Source organism: Gigantopelta aegis, chromosome 8, assembly GCF_016097555.1.
Source record: "Gigantopelta aegis isolate Gae_Host chromosome 8, Gae_host_genome, whole genome shotgun sequence".
NCBI lineage: Eukaryota > Metazoa > Mollusca > Gastropoda > Neomphalida > Peltospiridae > Gigantopelta > Gigantopelta aegis.
The window spans coordinates 30,227,072-30,250,329 of NC_054706.1; the positions used below are offsets into that span (position 1 = coordinate 30,227,072).

The window sequence follows — 23,258 nt, forward strand, 5'->3', positions numbered from 1 at the left end:
TCATATGTTTCATGGATAATAATTCATAAAAAACATACCTAAGAAGACATGGCACGGTCTGACCACAAACACGAACTCTGGGATTAATTTTCATGTCCTGCAAAACTTGGTAAAGTGTCGACAATCTACAAGTTAAACATATAAATACATGTATTCTGTTTTTGGGTGGGGTTTTTTTATCTCACTGCCCCCTTTTCTTTCTCTCCTTTGAATTCTATCTCATTTCTTCCCGATCTGGCAACTCCACCCATCTTTCAACCTTTTTCGTTGTCCATCTCCACATCCCAGTCCTTGTCTCTCCAACCATGACAGGTGCTTGTCTCTTGTGGCTATCTGTGCCACACACCTGCCATTCTGGTTTTTAATAATTAACAGCTCATACCGCATTATAATGACTATCAGAATGATGCTTACATTTTCCTGACTTAAAAAAAGAAAAAAAGTAATAAATATACATATGATGTTGAGCTTTAACCTTGTTATTATTTACTATTCAAGTTTCACTACGGATATTTGGAGAAATAAAACATGTCTTGTCAAGTGAAGGAACTGCATTTAATGTGTTTGATGGATGACACATAATTGTAGTCATCTATGGTGATGTATAGAACATCCAACTGATTAGTCTCATTGAGCATGCTACTAAAATGTAAAATATGCACAAATTGTTTAAATTTGGTATATATAAAACTGTAAAACATGAATGAGGATTTTAATTAAGCACAATTTGATATGTTGTACATCAAGATAAAATAAATGATTCATTTATATCTTGATCAATCTTTATTACAAATTGCATGGAAAAAACCTTTTGATTTATTTATTTTTATACCAAAAAACCCACATATCGGAGGCTGAAATTGGGCAGAAAAGACTTATGCTAAAACAACTGCTACATCCTCATAATATTCTGCTTTACCTGCTTATAGTATCCCCACATCCGCCTTCTGCTCGGGTGATGAAGTTAAAGAGTGGCCGATACAGAGGGTTTTGGGACGCTCCCGTCGAGACACTGACTTCGACATCACCAAGTGAAGATGTCACGGATGTTTGTGACTCAGTTTTGGGAACCTTCTCCAAGATCTCCAGGGCTGCCGTCATGCAGGGCAGGTCCAACAATGTGTGGAAAATCTGAAAATACATTTCACTTCTGTATCCTCTCCACACTATCACAGTGAAACCTGCCTAAACCAGAACCTGAACAAACCGGAATTCTGACAAAACTGGTTTATTTCCAGAGTCCAGAATTTTTTAAATTCTATAACATGACACTTTAAACACAGAATCCTGTCTAAATCAGAAATATATTAGGTCATTGGCATGATCCGGTTTAGACAGGTTTCACTGTTTTTACCAGTAAATTCTAAAACATGATCCTTTAAACACCAGATCCTGTCTAAATAAGATAAATATTAAGTCCCGGCACAATCCGGTTTAGACAGGTTTGACTGTATTTTTAACATAATAAAGAAAGGTGGTTAGATTTTATGTACCAACTAAAGTAAAGTGATGGTTGTTGTCAGGAAGCAAAATAGATGTTGACTAGCAATTTGAAAATTATTAAGTTGCTGTCATATTGTTTTTTTGCATGTTGACCAATTCCAAAATTATTTGTATTTGACTAATAAATATTGTTCAAAACCAAAATAAATGTTTTAATTACAAGCTAAACATGAGTATTGGTGTTTGTATAACTTATAGTAGCTGTGTGTACAACTTTAGCAGCTATCTTTTACCAAAATGAATTGAAACAGAATTAGGAAGGATACATTTCTCAACCAATTAACCAAAAAGCTAGCTTAAAAAATTGATACTTTTAATGATCCTTAATTTGTTGCACTGTGTTTAACAATCAGTCATAACTCATAACTTACTACTCTCTCTCTCTCTCTCTCTGTCTCTCTCTCTCTCTCTCTCCAACTTAAAAGACATATTACATCAAAATCCAAGTTCGCAGGAGTTCAACCATGTAATGGATACTAAACACTTACTAATAGTTAAATGTTGTAATTTAATTCATGTACAGACCTCCATGGATGTAGTTGGCGACATGAAGGCAGGTAGAATATCAACAAACTCGGTGAGGAAAGTGCGTGGGTGCCAGGCCAGCAACTGAGAAAAATAAATCAATAAACAAACTGAAACTGGCAAGAAATATTTAAACAATTTAGATCACAGTTGAAGGTAAAACAGTTTAAAACTAAAGCTCATTGATTTATTAATCATTGGCTATTGGAAGTCAAACACTTAATAATTCTGGTAAGTAGACTTGGAGGAAACCCACCACATTTTTTTCACATTAGCAGCCAGAGATCTGTAATATATGCAATTTTTCACAGACAGGACGATACATACCTTGATACAACAGTCGTGGAGCACTGTTGGGATGGGAAAAAAATATAATCGGAAAATGGGCCTACCAATGGGGTTCAATGACACAATCAAAGCAACTCAGGTGACGCTCTGTCACTGAGCTATATTCAGCCCCTCAAAGTAACAATAAAAACTCTAAATGAAGAAGAAGAAGAAAAATTTAACCAGTTGAAGCTCAATATACTTTAATGCATTTTCATTTTCAACTTATTTCGTGCTTCAATGCATTTGGAGTGATTGTTTGTGACAAATGGACCCCTTGAAATGACTTGAAATGACATTGGTGGCAATAGGACAGATTTACTAAGGGAGAAAACCAACGGAAAAGTGGCAATAAGATCAGGAAAAATTTACTAAGGGAGACAACCAATGAAGAAGTGACAATAAGGTCTCACTACACAGATCACTTCCGGGTGAGAGTTCATTCATCACGGTCCACTATAGTTCCTAATTGTGACACATGATATGGTTAACATATTCACTTCTAGGAAATGGTGAAGAATTAAAACAATATGTATGTTTAATGGTAAGCCTTCTGGCTGTATTTTGCCCATGTTATTTTGTAATATTGTGCATCGACCTTTTGGGACAATAGCACAAGTGACAGCCGGAGTGAATCGGTTAATGAACCAAGGCCGGTACTAAGCCAGATGCGGTGTATGGCAAAAAAGATCAGGAAAATAAATGCTAATATAATGTATGTTCGCAATGGTGTATTTACTAAGGGAGATGACATCCGTGTAGTGAGACCTAAGATCAGGAAAGATTTACTAAGGGAGACAACCAATGAAGAAGTGGCAATAAGGTTGGACTATACCAATTCAAATCCCATAGGCGACCATGTTAACGTTTGTGTTTAAAAACACTATATGCAATATATCAACCAAACTATGACCCATAAATATCAGTACTACAACCCCTACTTCAAAGTATTACCTGCAGAAAATGGTACCTTTCATAGCTCATTTTCGGTATAACCAGATGTTTTTACAACACCCCTAGTTTCGCACAAGATTTTAGTACTTTTTTTTACATGTACCCCATACATGTTCCAAGCACAAGGCTACTTGACACAGTGGTACTAGATGAATTAAAATTGTATACATTTATAACCAATCACAGGACTTGTGGTGTTAACTTCTCTATCAAAAGTTTGGTGCACCTCGAACTTCGACCCAGCCGGAAATTAATTGGTATAGTGCTACCTATACTGATAACATACATGTTTCAAAAGGTGGCAAATCATGTGTTTTTATAACAACCAGGATATGGTGTCTTCTAACATAAACACCGGCATCGGTGGCGTCGTAGCAGGCCATCGGTCTACAGGCTGGTAGGTACTGGGTTCAGATCCCAGTCGAGGCATGGGATTTTTAATCCAGATACCGACTCCAAACCCTGAGTGAGTGCTCCGCAAGGCTCAATGGGTAGGTGTAAACCACTTGCACCGACCAGTGATCCATAACTGGTTCAACAAAGGCCATGGTTTGTGCTATCCTGCCTGAGGGAAGCGCAAATAAAAGATCCCTTGCTGCCTGACGTAAAAAGAGTAGCCTATGTGGCGACAGCGGGTTTCCTCTAAAAACAGTGTCAGAATGACCATATGTTTGACATCCAATAGCCGATGATAAGATAAAAAATCAATGTGCTCTAGCGGCGGCGTTAAATAAAACAAACTTTACTCTAACATAAACTGACAACTTCACTGAAACTCTTGTTTCTACAGTGCAACCTAATATAATGTACACCTCACAAGGCACATGTATTTTGGACAGTTTTGTACAAATGCAATATGTCATATTTGAAAAAAAAAAAAAATTAATAATAATACTCCTGAAGATATTTACTGTCAGATGTGTGTGTGTGTGTGCTCAGTTATATGTGTAGAGACAACATGGATATTCAGAGTACCTCAACTCCTTAAAACTATTCCATTGAAACACATGTACTTGACTGACCCCTAGATTATGAAGACCTTAATAGGCACATCAAAGAAATATCAGTATTAAAAAAATGCAATGTCTGAGGAAGGAAAGATCAACATGACTGCACCTGTATGAAGTAATGACTTCATGTCCTGCACATCACTGTTGGAGGGAAATCCTGTATGCTGAGTGTGGCTGTCTTCAAGTTACCATGTGCGGGAATTTCAAATCTATTAGCTATGCAGATTTTAAAACTGGACCATCAAAACCATTGGCAGCCACCAATATTCCTGACTATATTTTATGTATACCCTACTGTAGTTGGAGGTTTTAAATATTTGTAATATTTGGAATTATCATGCAGCTTTCACATATTTATTTTTGATTCATTACTAAAAAAACATGTTTTCAAATGACATAATTACCCGAACATCTATTTTATTGCATTTTTTTCTAACCCAGATCAATACAATATGTATATTGGATGTATTCCTACAATCTGTAATCCAGCATATTATTTAGCTATTAACATTGGATAATACAGCTTTAACAATAAAATAAATTATCAACTTACACCAAGGTAGATAATCAAATCTGGAAAAATTGGTTCTAAATCTAGTATACACTTAAAATGAACTTCATGGGAGCAAACTAAGTGATTATTTAAAAAACCCAGATTTGATCTGGAGACCTAAAGATATGTTTAACAAGCTTATTGTTATGTATAAATGAGAACAGAAGGCACAATAGTGACCAAAAATTTAATTATGGCTTTGGTAAAGTTTTTCTTCAAATTAATTTTTTTGTGTGCATAAAACTACAAATTTGTCTAAAATATGACTTAGCACCCTATAAGTATGTCAAAAGGACAATAAAAATCAAGGTCTTTAAAAAGTTAAGTTTTCAGAAGTACATACATGAAACATTAACTATGTTTATGGAAATTAAAGACATTAACCCAATATTGGCACATGTTATTTTTAATATAAAAATAAATTGCTATTAAAATCTAAGTTCAGATTGCCTAGATATATTACCATATTTAAGAGTAGTTGTATATGGCAAGTCAAACACCATGTAAATAAAAATATTCAAATCTTTATAGTATGAATTATAGGCCAAAACCAACTTTTCCTCAGTGCTAATTTTTATTCAAACTCCATTCAGAGCCATGTACAGTAATTATTGTCAAGGTCAAGGTCATTGTGAACTGACATGGCCGAGTGACGGCTAATTAATCAAACAGTATAGTTTAATTTAATTAAATGACACAAATCATAATCTTTTTTATTATGCACTCAATATGTGCTATAGGTTGGACTATACCAATTCAAATCCCATAGGCGACCATGTTAACGTTTGTGTTTAAAAACACTATATGCAATATATCAACCAAACTATGACCCATAAATATCAGTACTACAACCCCTACCTCAAAGTATTAACTGAAGAATATGATACCTTTCATGGCTCATTTTTGGTATAACCAGATGTTTTTACAACACCCCTAGTTTCGCACAAAATTTTAGTACTTTTTTTTTTACATGTACCCCATACATGTTCCAAGCACAAGGCTACTTGACACAGTGGTACTAGATGAATTAAAATTGTATACATTTTTAGCCCAGATGAAACTATTTTTTTTTACAACTAACACACTCACATTTATAACCAATCACAGGACTTGTGGTGTTAACTTCTCTATCAAAAGTTCGGTGCACCTCGAACTTCGACCCAGCCGGAAATTAATTGGTATAGTGCTACCATAAGATCAGGAAAGATTTACTAAGGGAGACAACCAACAGAGAAGTGGCAATATGATCAGGTTCTAATAGACAAAATCAATTCCTTTTGCCGATAATGTTAACGTTTACTAATAAAACTGATATAAGCAGCATTTCAACACACCCAGGAAGTACAGCAATAAAAAGTGTGACACCTCACATCTAATCTACCTGCAAGAAAAACTGTAATTTTTGTTGAAAACTGCAGTTCCATTTTTGAGGTTACCCCACATTAGTTTCAATCTCTGCTATATACTGCATAACAATTGTATAACAAATAAAAGTGTATTTATTTATTGTCAGTGGATAATAGTATTTGCACAAATAATCAATGTCACATATTACTAACAATCACACCCACAGCTGCTTTTACTCCGAAAATATTTGACGGTGCACATCAAACTTTGACACGGAACTCTCGTCTTTGGTACTATGCAACCATCAGGCAAGATTTACTAAGGGAGACAACCAACAAAGAAGTGGAATTAAGGTATGACTATAAAATCATAGGCGACCAGATTAATGTTTGTGAAAACAACCAACAGTAACAAGTCAAAATATTAACTGAAGAATATGGTACCTTTCATGGCTCATTTTCGATGTATCCAGATGTTTTTACAACACCCCTAGTTTCACACAAAATTTTAGTACTTTTTTTTACAGGTACCCCATACATGTTCCAAGCTCAAGGCTACTTGACACAGTGGTACATTTATAACCAATCACAGGACTTGTGGTGTTAACTTCTCTATCAAAAGTTCGGTGCACCTTGAACTTTGACCCAGCTGGAAATTATTTGGTTGAGTGGTACCATAAGATCAGGACAGATTTACTAAGGGAATGAATCCCCTATGTTTAACACACCCCAACGAATTTTACATCACTATTGGGTTTCAAATTACAGGTAGCCCATGAAGTGATATCATCAATATCCAAGCAAATAAAAACACAGTGGCTACAGATAGATGACACATTTAGGTATCATTTAAAAATTGTAAAACAAATCTGGACATCGAAATGACATTTCTCTGACCAAAATTATCTTTCTAGTTGCTTTCAGATGTTTACACTCCACCAAAATGTGGCATACCATCAGAGTACCCTAACATTGCACACATTGAGGTGTTAACTTTCTCAAGATCAAAAGTTCGGTGCAATGCCTTACACAAAGACTTTGATCCTTCCTGCAGCTGGATGAATCTATTTGGCATGAAGTGGTCACCATACCGATCAGTTGCCAGAGTTGAAAACTAACTGGGATATGAATTTAAAATGAATGTTTAGGCACGACACCCCAGCAAACGAATGGCAGCTGAATCTGCCTTTTCATAAACCCTGATGCCAACATGGCTGGGCACCCAAGAAAATACAATATCTTTATTGGCAATGAATAAAAAGACACACTTTCATATCACCATCCCAATTAAGGGATAGTCCAGCTTAAATAATGCGTAAAGCTTGGAGACACGAAAGTGAATCTGTAAAAATAATAAATTTGGATGCACTAGAATCTTTTATTTCTTCCAAGGCTTTTAGTGACTGCCCAAACTTCAGCACTAAAGATTGATGCTGAGTCAGACAGTCTCATGGAAAGGATTGTGCCTTGTGTTAAAGGTGTAGCACAAGCCACAGAATTCTTATCCCATGATCCGCCTGTATACATAGGAATGTAATCACGGTACTTGTCTTGAATTTCCATGAAAAATTTTTTGTACACAACAGCATCTGTACGATCTTTCTTTAGATGCGAAAGATGAAACACAATTTTAGGTGGTGTTTTACACCAAGGTGGTAAAACAAAGTATGAAGGAGTTTCCAAAGTGTCAGTTAAATCAATGTTGGAAAGCGACAAAAAACGCTGAATGTGAAGACCAAATGTACGAATAGCATTCGGCCTTGCATCAAACCACTTCATCCTAAGGGAGAAAACATAACTGTGAAGGAGAAAGGTCTCATTACACAGATCACTTCCGGGTGAGAGTTCATCCATCATGGTCCACTATAGTTCCTAATTGTGACACGTTATGGTTCACATATTCACTTCTAGGAAATGGTGAAGAATTAAAACAATATGTATGTTTAATGGTAAGCCTTCTGGCTGTATTTTGCCCATGTTATTTTGTAATATTGTGCATCAACCTTTTGGGACATGGGTGTATAGCACAAGAGACAGCCGGAGTGAATCGGTTAATGAACCACCCGTTCGGACCAGTACTACAGCCAAATGCGGTAATATAGCAAAAAATGGAGATGGAAATGTTCTCAATTTTGGAGTGAAAATAAATGCTTATATAATGTATGTTCACAATGGTCTATGTTGTTAGTGCCAATGAGAACCCGTTCTATTGGCAATCTTCGTTTGAAGTTGGACAATTTAACATGGGTTTCAATAGCAGATGACATCTGTGTAGTGAGACTTAAGATCAGGACAGATGTTTTAAGGGAGATAAGTCAAGTAAACTCACCTTCAAAAAGTTGGGGAAGTATTTTGAGAGTATGTTTGTCTTGTAACTCAATGTTTCCAGGTTGTCCAGTGTAAACCTGATGACGTCAAACGCAAGCCCTGGATCCTGGAACCGCTGACTCAGCACTTGTTTGAAAAACATCTCATATGCCTCCCCAGGGTCATGAACTACCACCGCACCTCAAGAATAACACAGCAATAAAATTATCATAAAAGCAAAGATGCGAACATTTGACAAAGAAAAAATTTAGATTTTATTTCTCATGCCACTTAAAGTTGTGTAACTTTTTCCCCCCAAGATTTGCCAACAAAATCTCCTCACCTCATGTGAGCACTCTACCATCTGAGATAGATCCCATCCCACAAAATTTAAGGCTAGACACCAGGCCCCGTGCTTATAAACCTTAAAGTCTAGACTTTAATAAAGTCCAGACTTTAACGTCAAATAGCATTACGTTAAAGTCTGGACTTTATTAAAGTCTAGACTTTAAGTTTTATAAGCACGGGCCCTGGAGTAAATATAAATTAATAATAGTTATGTAATATCTGTGAAGAGACCAAAGAGAAATAAATCAGGAAGGGAAAGAATGGAGGGAAAGAAGAAAGAAAGAAGCGTTTTATTTAACGACGCACTCAACACATTTTATTTAAGGTTATATGGCGTCAAACATATGGTTAAGGACCACACAGATATTGAGAGAGGAAACCCGCTGTCGCCACTTCATGGGCTATTCATTTCGATTAGCAGCAAGGGATCTTTTACATGTGTATATACACCATCCCACAGACAGGATAGTACATACCACAGCCTTTGTTACACCAGTTGTGGAGCACTGACTGGAACAAAGAAATAAATCAGTTCTGTCAGATATAATGATGTTACATTTCAATTTAATTCACAAAGAAAAATGATACCAAGTATGTTGAACACAATGACAAGTCTTTCTTAATTTTTTTCTTTTTTCTCAAACAATAATTAAACACTGTAAAAGTCTTACTATGATTAAGGAAGAACTGCAGAATTTGAAGGTTTACTGTTGACAGTGCTGCATTCTGGGATATCCGAGTGTACAGTCGCTTGACCTCCTGGTAGACACGGGGTACCTGAGCTTCATCAATACTACAAACCAGGTCCAAAATTTTCACAGCCTCTGAAAGACACTATTAGCCAAACACAACTTAAATGTAAACAAACTGAAAGATCATCATCAAGAGATAACTTGAAGATGTGAGTTAGTCATTTATTACATACCCATTCAATCTTACTACAGTGATAAGAAGAAGAAGGAAATGTTTTATTTAACGACGCACTCGACACATTTAATTACAGTTATATGGCATCAGACATATGGTTAAGAACCACACAGATATTGAGAGAGGAAACCTGCTGTCACACTTCATGGGCTAATCTTTCCCATTAACAGCAAAGGATCTTTTATATGCACCATCCCACAGACAGGATAGCACATACCACGGCTTTTGATATACCAGTCGTGGTGCACTGGCTGTGACAAGAAATAGCCCAATGGGCTCACCGACGGGGATCGATCCCAGACCGACCGCGCATCGAGAGGGCACTGTACCACTGAGGTATGTCTCACCCCTACTATAGTGATAAAGACATTTTCAAATCGTGTGATAAATTAATCTTGATTCAAACTTAGGGTCCAATCTGGACCGGAACTTGTAAATGGGGATTCCCTTTTTATTTTTACTGGTGTTACCGCCTTTTTATTACTGACATCGTGTTCATTTACATATTACGTCACATCATATTTGAAACATTACACAAGATTGCAGCAATTTGATTCTTACCGTTTAGTAAATCCACAAAAGGAGGATTAATTAATAAATTTGAGAAACTAGTTATGACATTAACTTAAAAACCATTTTGGTAAAAAATAAAAGAAGGTATGTAATAAATACAGAACTTCACATACATTTTTTTTGCTTCCTATTAATTGCACTATATAAATATATATTCTTGTGCAAAATGAACGTATGTGAAGTTCTGTATATATATTTATCAACAGTGGATCCAGGTGGAGAATCATTTTGGGGGCTCAAACCCCGGCAGCAACTTTTAATTCTTTACATAAATGGCTTGAATAAATCTCCATGAAGGTTAAACTTGATCAGTAGCCTAGTACCTGCCAGTCATCACTGTTATTAGTACACCACCAAGTCTTATTACAGCCAGAAACAGCCGTCTGCCTACTTAACAACCTGCAGACAGCCAACAGTATATTAGATAACATAGTTAAGTAGACAGAAGGCTGTTGCTATCACAGGTAGTTTTTGGAGCCGTTGAACAAGGGCTTAAAAGTTTTCCACCTGATTAAAGTAAGAATACTTTGTCATATACTTACTGCTGTTTGTACTTCAGCATCTGATTGAACCTTCGGCTCTAAATAGAAAAAAAAGAAGAAGAAAAGAATAAAAGGTTAGTAAGAATATTTGCAATTGAGAATTTTATTTACCGACACTACATTCATAATTTTCTCCAGATCACTTGATAACATGAACAGCACATTCTAATCAGTACCCCAAGATTGGTAAACGGATATCAGGCATATGATTGTGACTTTTCTAAAAAAGCTGAAAATGATACATGCATGCTGAAGGCACGTAATTGAGTGCAGAATGCAAGGAAAATTAATGAAAGGAAACATTTTAGAAAAGCGGAATTTACGGCAATTAGCGGAAGAATCACATGCCTGTGATATATAGAGATTATTATACGAGCTTGTGTGGTACTAATTTTACGAAAAACGAGTGTCAGGATTTTTGTATTCTATTAACTGTTATATTTTTATGAATAACAAGGACCATCTCAAAATGTTTCAGCCACAACTCTAAGGAGATGACGAAATGACATCGTATTTCACACACACAGTCTGAGGTAGGACTGGGGAAGCAACGTCATGTTACGGTGTCGCTTCCAAAATTTAGTTCATTACACTTGTTACATGTGTGCTTCAAATGGTTTTTTATCAACCTGATCTGGCTGTAACTCTGTCAAACATAGGTAAATCTCCATGAAAGTCAAGCTGCATCAGTAAGTGTACATGATAAAGCTATAGCCACAATTTCAGCCCAATATCTTGAGGCATTGCAAACAAAAAGTCTGGAAAACTATATGTGGAACACAACGGACAGACAGACAGACAGAGGGATGGAGATAAAACCTACTGTCCCCTTTAGTGGACCGGTAGGAGACTAATACGACACCAAATAGTTGTATTTGTTTTTAAATATCACAGAATCATTAAACGGTTAAAGGATAAAGCTTATTTTAACGACACCACTAGAGCACATTGCTTCATTAATCATCGGCTATTGGATGTCAATCATTTGGTAATTTCGACATCGTCTCAGAGAGGAAACCCATTAGTAGCAAGGGATCCTTTATATGCATCATCCCACATACAGGGTAGTACATACCACAGCCTTTGATATATCAGTCGTGGTGCACTGGCTGGAACGAAAAATAGCTCAATGGATCCACCGGTAAGGTTAGATCCTAGATTAACCCACCTCAGGCGAGTGCGTTATCACTGGGCTATGTCCCGCTCTCGGAATCATTAAACAAACATTCCTTTCATTTCATTTAAACATAAATGCACAATATTAAAAAAAACCCCATTAAATCAATCAAATCCAATATTTACACCAAATTAGACAAAGAAATCATACTTCTTTCACACTGGTCAAAGACACGGAAGCAGTAGTCTATCGTCTTGGTAACCAGTGCCTCAAACACCTGCGTAACCATGGCAACCTGTGATGACTTGGAATGATCACTGTCCTCTGAGAGAGCCTGCTGGGTGTAGTACAACCACTGATACACCAGGGAGAAGCTGTAGATGTTCAAAAACTGATCATCAGTGTAGTACTTGCCTGAAAAACAATCCATCTGCTCAAACATGCGACTTAGGGTTAAATTTAAAAAAAAAAAAATTTGCAACACCGCTGGAGCACACTGATTTATTCATCATAGGCAACAGAATGTCAAACATTCGATAATCTGAGGAAACCCACTATATTTTTTCATCAGCAGAACAGGATCTTTTATATGCACTTTCCACAAACAGGACATCACACAGATATTGACTTTTTTTTTATTGATACTTTTTTAAGTGGTAGCCCACTGGGATTCCACGTTATGAAATCTGGTAGCCCTCGATAAAATTGGTAGCCCATAATTTTTAATACATCTTTAAAAAGGAGAGAAAAAAGAAAAATCATTTATTTTTATTTAAAAGTTGTTTTAAGTTGTTTTTTGGGGTGTTTAAGCATCTTGTTGATTGTAGAGTAATTGGATGTGCCAAAAAAAATCTAGTAGCCTGGCGAACTACCAGGTTTAGACATCTGGTAGCCAGAGTGAGAAATTGGTAGCCAAAACACCCCGGACTACCTCTAAGATCGAGCCCTGATCACATATCATGGCCTTTCATGTACCGGTATATACATGTTTATCATCCATTAAAGGCTTTTGTAGAAGATATCGCTGGCACAATATTGGTCAAATTTTATTCACAAGACAATGTTTTGTTACGTCACTGTGTTTGTTTCAGCGCTAAACCTACCATTAGTGACGTCACCCCACTGCCGTTCTGCTAGTTAACAAGTCTACCACTGACATTCAACCCACATTACTGACATTGTTTACAACTGTCGCAAATGAAAAGAATGATAATGGATGATAAAAAGAATACTCCCCTCGTGTCTTGTGATATCATAATTTATCAGCACTCATTGATAAAAGTATAAAATTCCTTGGCAAGCCTCGGATTTCATACTTTTATCAACTCATGCTGATAAATTATGATATCACAAGACACTCCTCTCTCTATATCAGTTATGAGGTTGAGATGGAAAACGCCAATCGGAGAATGGGTCCACTAAGGGGGTTCAATTCTATGCTCCAAGCAATTTAGACAAGTGATTTACAGACTGAGCCAAAACCTGCCCTGGCTTGAAACATAATACATCGGCTCCTTTGTGCTCCTATGTAATAAGTGACTTAAAGAATATAAGACTCCATCATATGTGGTCATGTGGGATAGAAAAAGTACACCCGAGGTGGTGAAAATTTCAACCTGGGACAAGGTTTGCAGAGTCCCATGGTCGAAATTTTCACCACCGAGGGTATACTTTTTCTATCTCACATAACCGCATATGATGGAGTCTTTTTCTCTCATTCATTCGGTAAATAAAACATTATTTTACACGAACAGAAAAAGATGCACTTTTTCGTATTTACTGTGTTTGTTTCATGTGTTAAATAAAATTTAACACTACAAATTAACTAGATATCTTTTAAAAGGAAGGTTTTAATAACAAGATATTAATTTAAAACTGTGTCTAATGACCTCACGTCACCACCTCACATTAATATGATGTCATATATTACCAACGATGTCATGTTAAACGAAGCGCATGATATCCCATGTATGATAGAAATTTCTGACATACATGTAGCTTTCTTTCATGAGGTAGCTCTGTCCTATATATCTGAGGATGAGAGATAGAAATTTCTGACATACATGTAGCTTTCTTTCATGGGGTAGCTCTGTTTCATGAGGTAGCTCTTCCTATATATCTGAGGATGAGAGATGGAAATGTCTGACATACATGTAGCTTTCTTTCATGAGGTAGCTCTGTCCTATATATCTGAGGATGAGAGATAGAAATTTCTGACATACATGTAGCTTTCTTTCATGAGGTAGCTCTGTCCTATATATCTGAGGATGAGAGATAGAAATTTCTGACATACATGTAGCTTTCTTTCATGGGGAGCTCTGTCCTATACATCTGAGGATGAGAGATAGAAATTTCTGACATACATGTAGCTTTCTTTCATGGGGTAGCTCTGTCCTATTCATGTGGATAGCTGACATACATGTAGCTTTCTTTCATGGGGAGCCTGTCCTATACATCTGAGGATGAGAGATAGAAATTTCTGACATACATGTAGCTTTCTTTCATGGGGTAGCTCTGTCCTATATATCTGAGGATGAGAGATGGAAATTTCTGACATACATGTAGCTTTCTTTCATGAGGTAGCTCTGTCCTATATATCTGAGGATGAGAGATAGAAATTTCTGACATACATGTAGCTTTCTTTCATGAGGTAGCTCTGTCCTATATATCTGAGGATGAGAGATAGAAATTTCTGACATACATGTAGCTTTCTTTCATGGGGTAGCTCTGTCCTATATATCTGAGAATGAGAGAAAAACAAGGTATGTATTGCAGGGTTTAAACTTGACTTAAAAAACTTAACCATTTTAGCAAATTTGACCAGAAAATCTATGCCCAAATTCAAGTTTCATTCAGCTAAACTGCAAAAATCGTGGTTCATCTAAAAATGTTGTTTATATCATTAGCAATGATGTTTTACCATTCTTTGTTCTCAGCTTGATAAACTTGTACATATCAAGGTTCTTTAAAAATGTTCTATGTTGCAATATTAGAATAACAATGGTAATAAACAGAATACCCAACTTGCTACTTGGCAATACTGTTTATCTTGTGCTCATGAACTGCTTCTGCAAAGGCTTGTGAAGGTCAACATCAGTTCACTTACACAAGAAAGAAAGAAAGAAATGTTTTATTTAACGACACACTTAACACATTTTATTTACGGTTATATGGCATCAGACATATGGTTACGGACCACACAGATTTTGAGAAGAAACCCGCTGTCGCCACTACATGGGCTATTCTTTCTGATTAGCAGCAAGGGATCTTTTATTTACGCTTCCCACAGGCAGGACAGCACAAACCATGGCCTTTGTTGAACCAGTTATGGAACACTGGTAGGTGCAAGTTATTTACACCTACCCACTGAGCCTTGCGAAGCACTCACTCAGGGTTTGGAGTCGGTATCTGGATTAAAAATCCCATGCCTCGACTGGGATCCGAACCCAGTACCTACCAGCCTGTAGACCGATGGTCTAACCACGACACCTGTCACTCACACAAGATACACAGTATCACAGTACACAGGTCATTGAGTATTCTAAAAATACTGGAATTCTTACCTATGTTGAGCACTGTAAAGAAATTTCTGCTTGGCGTTCCATCAATCTCAGTCATTGCATTGCTCTTGTCTTTACGAAACGGGTTTAGAGTGTATGGGTTGGGAGCTTGTTGCAGACTCGCGTTCATCAGCCATTTTGAAATCCGGTTACTGGTGTCTCGTACACAATCTAAATCAACATGGTAAAAGTTACATTATTTTTTCAACCATGTAGTCATTTTTACCAATAAGTAAAACTGTAAATAAGTAATAATTATAACAATACAAATAGACTTTCATTGTGTTTACACTGAAAAAAGTTAATTCAGAATATCAAAAATCAGAGATAAAATATTGGGCCTAATTATTACAATGGGAGATGAAAATTAATAAAGTTTATGATTCTTTTTTTTCTTTTTTTTACACAGTCATGTACCATGTTTCTATTTATAACATAGCAGTTGATCCTAAATTCATATATTTTTATTTCACAGTATCTGGTGCTTTCAGTATTTTATTATTAGGTATTCCGGTGAGGGCCTAAACAAAAATGTTTTATTTCCTTTAACGAATTAAATCCATCAGATAAATGTGCTTTGGTTGCAATCTTTATTATTTGCATCAAATCACATGATTAAACATCTATACGAAGGAACACTGCGTCGCAATTCTCTAGTCAAGTGTCAAAGGTCACTACCCAATTTTAAACCATTAAAACCATTAAACCGTAGTTACCAATTTTAAACCATTAAACCGTAGTTACCAATTTTAAACCATTAAACCGTAGTTACCAATTTTAAACCATTAAACAGTAGTTACCAATTTTAAAACATTAAACGGTAGTTACCAATTTTAAAACATTAAACGGTAGTTACCAATTTTAAAACATTAAATGATAGATGCTAATCAATTTTTAATCAACCAGAAATGGTTCTAATCAAAATTTTGAAGAAAACAAAGTTCCCTGTAAAATATAATTTCAGGGCTTCTAGATTATGGTACCCCCACTCCATGGCTAGTGACTTTCAATGTTGGGCTAGTAAATAACTACTATTGCCATGCCCGACGGCGGGTGAAAAAGTGAGAGAAAAAAACAAAAGAGTCAAATGCTGCAGTTAGGTCTATTTTGTAAATATATATATCCTGCCCCAACCACCACCACCACCATCAACTGTTAGTGTTTTTAAGCTCTATATCCCTGTTTTGGTGACATATCTGATTATTACTATTAATTAGTAAAATTATATTAACTTAAAGTAAAGTAGGGCTAGTGAATTTTTAATCGTGGCTAGGAAACTATTTTTAATCACTGATCCCATGGCTAGTGGATTTTATAAACATTCTAGAAGAATTCTATAATAAACACTGTTCTAAGCCATGAGCATTCACTTTAAATCCAATTTTTATGTATTTACCCATATGAACAAAAATTACCACAAGAAATATATCTAAGCATTATATAAATGTTTAATAATGGTACAAATGGAAAAACTACATTTAGTTGTAGTAACTATTGTCCAAGTCTGGCTGGACAGACATTGTGACAAATGGTCTGACAGACAATGATGTTACCTGTATTCAGGCTGCATTAAGAGAACCATTGTCAGGGCTTTTAGATCACACTGATTTGGGCACAACAGGTTTTTTGTCTGTTCCGAGCACACCAAGGTCTTTTTAGTGCAGTAATGTTAATAACAGCTCGTAAAGAGTTATACATATTCAAAGATGCATTTCAAGTTATTTTAATCTAATTACAGCTTAATATTCAATTGATTTTGAGGTGAAATGTTTCGAGGTTAGCATGTTTGTATTTAATTTGGTCTTGCTTATTTTGCACATATTTGTTTTGTGCACACCCTTCAGGTAGTACTAAACCAAATAACTTCTGGCTGGGTCAAAGTTCGAGATGCACCGAACTTTTGACAGAGAAGTGAACACCACAAGTCCTGTGATTGGTGATAAATGCGAGTGTGTTGGTTGTAAAAACAAATAGTTTCATTTGGGTAAAACAAATATGCAATTTTATTTCATCTAGTATCATTGTGTCAAGTAGCCTTGTGCTTGAGACATGTATGGGGTACCTGTAAAAAAAACTACTCAAATTTTGTGCAGAACTAGGGTAGTCATAGACGCTACCCGTTATCTCAGAAATGAGCAGCGTGAACCCCAATTTTTTCTGATTCATTTTGAGGGTAAGGGGTGGTAGTATTTATATTCATGGCGTTTATGTCGATTGATACACTGCAGGTAGCCACATATGTTACTATTGTCATCTATGGGATTTGATTTGGTAGTATACACCCTTTATCACTTCACGTTTGGTGCAATCTAAAGCCCCGACTGCACTAGAATATGGAGACAAATAAAAGAGAAGTGTGGTCCTACCTTCTGCCACAATCTCCTTGTGTAGCGTGACCACTCCAACAAGAAAGGAGAAGGCTTTCTTTTGACTTTCAAAGTCAAACCCCTGGCTGATTACCCACCTTCAATAAACATGTTTAGAAAAATTAAAATGAACATATTTTAACAGATGACAAAAGATTTGAAAAACTTAATTGTGGAAATCCACTAAATGTTAATGCATTCAGATGCCAAAACAATCACATGACTGGATGGATGGATGGATGGATGGATGGATGGATGGATGGTTGGATGGTTGGATGGATAGATTAATGGATGGATGGATGGATGGATGGATGGATGGATGGATGGTTGGATGGGTAGATTAATGGATGGATGGATTAATGCATGGATGGATGGATGGTTGGATGGATGATTGGATGGATGGTTGGATGGATGGATGATGGACAGACGGACGAATCACTAGATGATAAATGAAAAAAAGAAGGAACAAACTAACAAACATTAGTTACTGGTCATCATTCTAATTGCATGAAACGAATTAATGAGAAATAACAGTATGAATATCACTGTTACAGATCATACCAGTCAATATTTATTAAACATTATTCTGAACTCGAACTATAAGAATGGGACTAAAGAATTAAGCTATCAAGAACTAGCAGAAACAATACTAACTTGACTGCTGTGTTAAAGGATCTTTCCAGACATCCTAACCTCTTACCCTGTCAAAAAGACAAAAGATGTTAACTGAAATAACAAATATTAAAAATGCATGCAGTGTACAAAACAAATATTCTGTTTAAACATTTTATTCAACAATGATTATTTATTAAAACAATAGTAGAATGTACTGCATTATTAACATATTTAATGTAATCAGCTTTTAGGAATATAACCCTAAATAAAATGTGTTGAGTGCATCGTTAAATAAAATCTTTCCTTCCTCCTTTTAGGAATTTGTTGTTCTTTTAAGCAAACAGCTAAGCGTACACTTGACACATCCATGTTCAAATTCCACAGATTTCATTCATCTTAAAATCTGCTTTTGTAAATCACAATTATTCTCACAAAATGATATTGTTGTGTTGGATAACTATTTTTCAGTTTATAAATACCAAAGTAACAGAAATAAAAGCAAATAGAAGACACTTTTAACGGACTGGTTTGGTCTTTTAGGAATTTGTTGTTCTTTTAAGCAAACAGCTAAGCGTACACTTGACACATCCATGTTCAAATTCCACAGATTTCATTCATCTTAAAATCTGCTTTTGTAAATCACAATTATTCTCACAAAATGATATTGTTGTGTTGGATAACTATTTTTCAGTTTATAAATACCAAAGTAACAGAAATAAAAGCAAATAGAAGACACTTTTAACGGACTGGTTTGGTCTTTTAGGAATTTGTTGTTCTTTTAAGCAAACAGCTAAGCGTACACTTGACACATCCATGTTCAAATTCCACAGATTTCATTCATCTTAAAATCTGCTTTTGTAAATCACAATTATTCTCACAAAATGATATTGTTGTGTTGGATAACTATTTTTCAGTTTATAAATACCAAAGTAACAGAAATAAAAGCAAATAGAAGACACTTTTAACGGACTGGTTTGGTCTTTTAGGAATTTGTTGTTCTTTTAAGCAAACAGCTAAGCGTACACTTGACACATCCATGTTCAAATTCCACAGATTTCATTCATCTTAAAATCTGCTTTTGTAAATCACAATTATTCTCACAAAATGATATTGTTGTGGATAACTATTTTTCAGTTTATAAATACCAAAGTAACAGAAATAAAAGCAAATAGAAGACACTTTTAACGGACTGGTTTGGTCTTTTAGGAATTTGTTGTTCTTTTAAGCAAACAGCTAAGCGTACACTTGACACATCCATGTTCAAATTCCACAGATTTCATTAATCTTAAAATCTGCTTTTGTAAATCACAATTATTCTCACAAAATGATATTGTTGTGTTGGATAACTATTTTTCAGTTTATAAATACCAAAGTAACAGAAATAAAAGCAAATAGAAGACACTTTTAACGGACTGGTTTGGTCTCATAAAATGATTGAATTGTTTGTTTGTTTTTTGTTTTATTTGTTTAACGACACCACTGGAGCACATTGATTAATTAATTATCGGCTATTGGATGTTAAACATTTGGTAATTCTGACTCATATAGTCATCAGAGAAAACCCGCTACATTTTTCCTAATGAACCAAGGGATCTTTTATGTGCACTTTCCCCACAGAGAGGAAAGCACATACCATGGCCTTTGTCCAGTTGTGGTACATTGGTTAGAACAAAAAAAATCCAATCAGCTGAATGGATCCTCCAAGGTGGTTCGATCCTGCGACGCAAGCACCTCAAGCGAGCACTCAACCTACTGAGCTAAATCCCGCCCTGTATTGAATTGGTAATGTATTTATTAATTACGGTATTTGATTTTATCAAAGGTTATGATCATACCAAACCAACATGGACTGAACTAAATGTTATCTATTTTTATCAAGTGGTTTGGTCTTAAACTCTTGTGAAACAATACAACCACACCAAACAAACCTGTATTAAACAGAATGGCAGAAGGTTTTTATTGACTGGTTTGGCCTCATCAAACAGCACATTGGAATCTTCTCTTGGTAAGAGTTCAGAAATTATCTGCTGACACAGAGCACACTGTCTCGTATTCTGCCGATCCCAGGTGGATCCAACTGCTGTCACCATGGCAACCAATAATTCTTGTGGTATGCTGAAAATAAATGTGTCTTTTAAAAATTAAAATTTGTTTAAAAAATATATATATATATATTTTTTAAATACCACCACTAGAGCACATTGATTTTAATGTTATTAATCATCAGCTATTACTTTATTACTTTATTAGATGTCAAACATACAGCTGTCAGAGAAAACACCATATATTTTTTTCCATTAGCAGCAAAGTTAAAAGTTTGTTTTGTGTAATAACACCACTAGAGCACATTGATTATTAATCACGTGCTATTGGATGTCAAACATTTGGTAATTTCGACAGTCGACAGAAACACGCTACATTTTTCCATTAGTAGCAAGGGATATTTTATATGCATCATCCCACAGATAGGACAGCATATAAAACAGCTTTTGATATACCAGTCGTGGTGCACTGGCTGGGACAAGAAACAGCCCAATGACCCCACCGATGGGGATCGATCCCATACCGATCACGCATTAGCTGAGTGCTTTACCACTTGGCTACATCCCACCCTTCCATTAGCAGCAGGGAATCATTACATACGCTCTTCCACACAGGATAGCACATACCACAGCCTTTGATATACCAGTCTGGCACAGGAGTTTCGATCCTACAACCAAGCACCTCTGATATGTGATCTAATGAAGGAACTAAATACTGACAATGAAGTTAAAAGTTTATTTTGTTTAACGACACCACTAGAGCACATTGATATATTAATACTATACCAAATAATCTTCGGCTATTGGATGTCAAACATTTGGTAATTTGGACATATAGTCTTAGAGAGGCTTGAAACCCACTAATTTTTTCCATAGACGCTACCCGTTATCTCAGAAACAGCAGCTTGACCCCCATTTTTTTCTGATTCACTTTAAGTGTAAGGGGTGGTAGTATTTATATCCGTGGCGTTTATGTCGGTTGATACGTTGCAGGTAGGAGTTTTAGCCGTATATGTTACTATTGTCATCTATGGGATTTGATTTGGTAGTATACACCCTAGAGAGGCAACCCACTAATTTTTTCCATTAGTACCACGGCCCTTGATATACCAGTCTGAAGATGAAAACATTAAAGGCATATTGTCACAGACCACTGACCTATGTAATGGTCTAACAAAGTATTACCTGAACAAAAATAATTTGATCTGTCCCTAAATGTACTTTATTCAACCATCTTCATAACCACCATACTCCATTTATTAATGACATTTTGTAAAAATAATTGATTTATGGCAATGGTCCATAATTCAAAAACTAAAATTGCCGAGAGGGTTGACATGGATTTCACTCCATCATGGTCCAGTTAAGGTGATGCAATAGCTAGGTTTGGTTTCCAACAATTAATATAATTTTTTAGTTATTATCCATTTTTAGAGAAATAAGGTCCTTAGATCCGTGACAGTATGCCTTTAAAGTAATAAGATACAGTATCTGAATTACCAAGGTTCCTCATCTGAAGCCTGCAGGATGAAAAACAAAGACCTCAGATATCCCAGACACTCTGATGTTTTCTCGGCAACATGGAATGTGTCAGTGATGTTTTTACATAATTTGTCGATATCTTCTTGTGATGCATTTCTGAAAAAAAGAGAAAAAAAAGTATATGTGCAATTTTTCATGGTCATTAAATAAAACTGCAATAAAATCATTCTAAAGTGTTATCTTTGTTTGTTCAAACTTCGTTAAAATAATTATAAGTTTCTGAGTCTGACCCAGTTTGAGTTTTGAGGAAGTTAAATTCACAACCCATGATACATACATACAAATGTACTTGGTGTAAAACATGTGGTATACGTAACATAATTTTAAGGTCTAAGTGTTCTAGAATTTGTTTTTAAATACTTCCTTATCCCCACGTACCGGCCTCGGTGGCGTCGTGGTTAGGCTGGTAGGTACTGGGTTCAGATCCCAGTCGAGGCATGGTATTTTTAATCCAGATACCGACTCCAAGCCCTGAGTGAGTGCTCCGCAAGGCTCAATGGGTAGGTGTAAACCACTTGCACCGACCAGTGATCCATAACTGGTTCAACAAAGGCCATGGTTTGTGCTATCCTGCCTGTGGGAAGCATAAATAAAAGATCCCTTGCTGCTAATCGGAAAGAGTAGCCCATGTAGTGGCGACAGATGTTTCCTCTCAAAATCTGTGTGGTCCTTAACCATATGTCTGACGCCATATAACCGTAAATAAAATGTGTTGAGTGCGTCGTTAAATAAAACAAGTATTCTGCTCTAATTCTTTCTTTATCCCCCCGTTTTCCCTCCGTCCACTTACATCTGTTTAGTACTACTACTACATGAACCCATCTTGCACCTATAGTTTTCTGGGCATTAGGTCTGCATTTTGGCCACTTAGCCAGACATACGCATCCCCATTTTATTCCTTGTATATACTAAAGAGCAACATTTCACAATTTCGGCACCATTGTTTTTGCTACATATACAATAAATATAACATATTCAATGATAATTTTTACATGTTATATATGATATTTGTTTTCTTTCATCTTTTTAAACTTGTCCGACACTTATGAAAATAAAAACCTACCAACATGTCAACAACATTCTCTGCTCAGCATGACAATT

General features: G+C 35.9%; 1 protein-coding gene across 2 annotated transcripts in view; it reads right to left on the reverse strand.

The window, feature by feature from the left end:
• The window catches only part of LOC121378756 (AP-5 complex subunit zeta-1-like), a 33,727-nt gene that overhangs the window by 9,247 nt on the left and 1,222 nt on the right, over positions 1–23,258 (reverse strand). For both annotated transcript variants that reach the window (XM_041507052.1, XM_041507053.1), the window contains exons 2-13: positions 22,116–22,253; positions 20,502–20,688; positions 18,613–18,659; positions 17,959–18,056; positions 15,596–15,763; positions 12,243–12,446; positions 10,916–10,953; positions 9,545–9,707; positions 8,548–8,726; positions 2,029–2,112; positions 920–1,131; positions 39–125 (exon numbers count right to left, since the gene is read on the reverse strand). In XM_041507052.1, the coding sequence (XP_041362986.1) occupies positions 39–125; positions 920–1,131; positions 2,029–2,112; positions 8,548–8,726; positions 9,545–9,707; positions 10,916–10,953; positions 12,243–12,446; positions 15,596–15,763; positions 17,959–18,056; positions 18,613–18,659; positions 20,502–20,688; positions 22,116–22,253 (1,605 nt within the window). The remainder of the gene's footprint in view (positions 1–38; positions 126–919; positions 1,132–2,028; positions 2,113–8,547; positions 8,727–9,544; positions 9,708–10,915; positions 10,954–12,242; positions 12,447–15,595; positions 15,764–17,958; positions 18,057–18,612; positions 18,660–20,501; positions 20,689–22,115; positions 22,254–23,258) is intronic.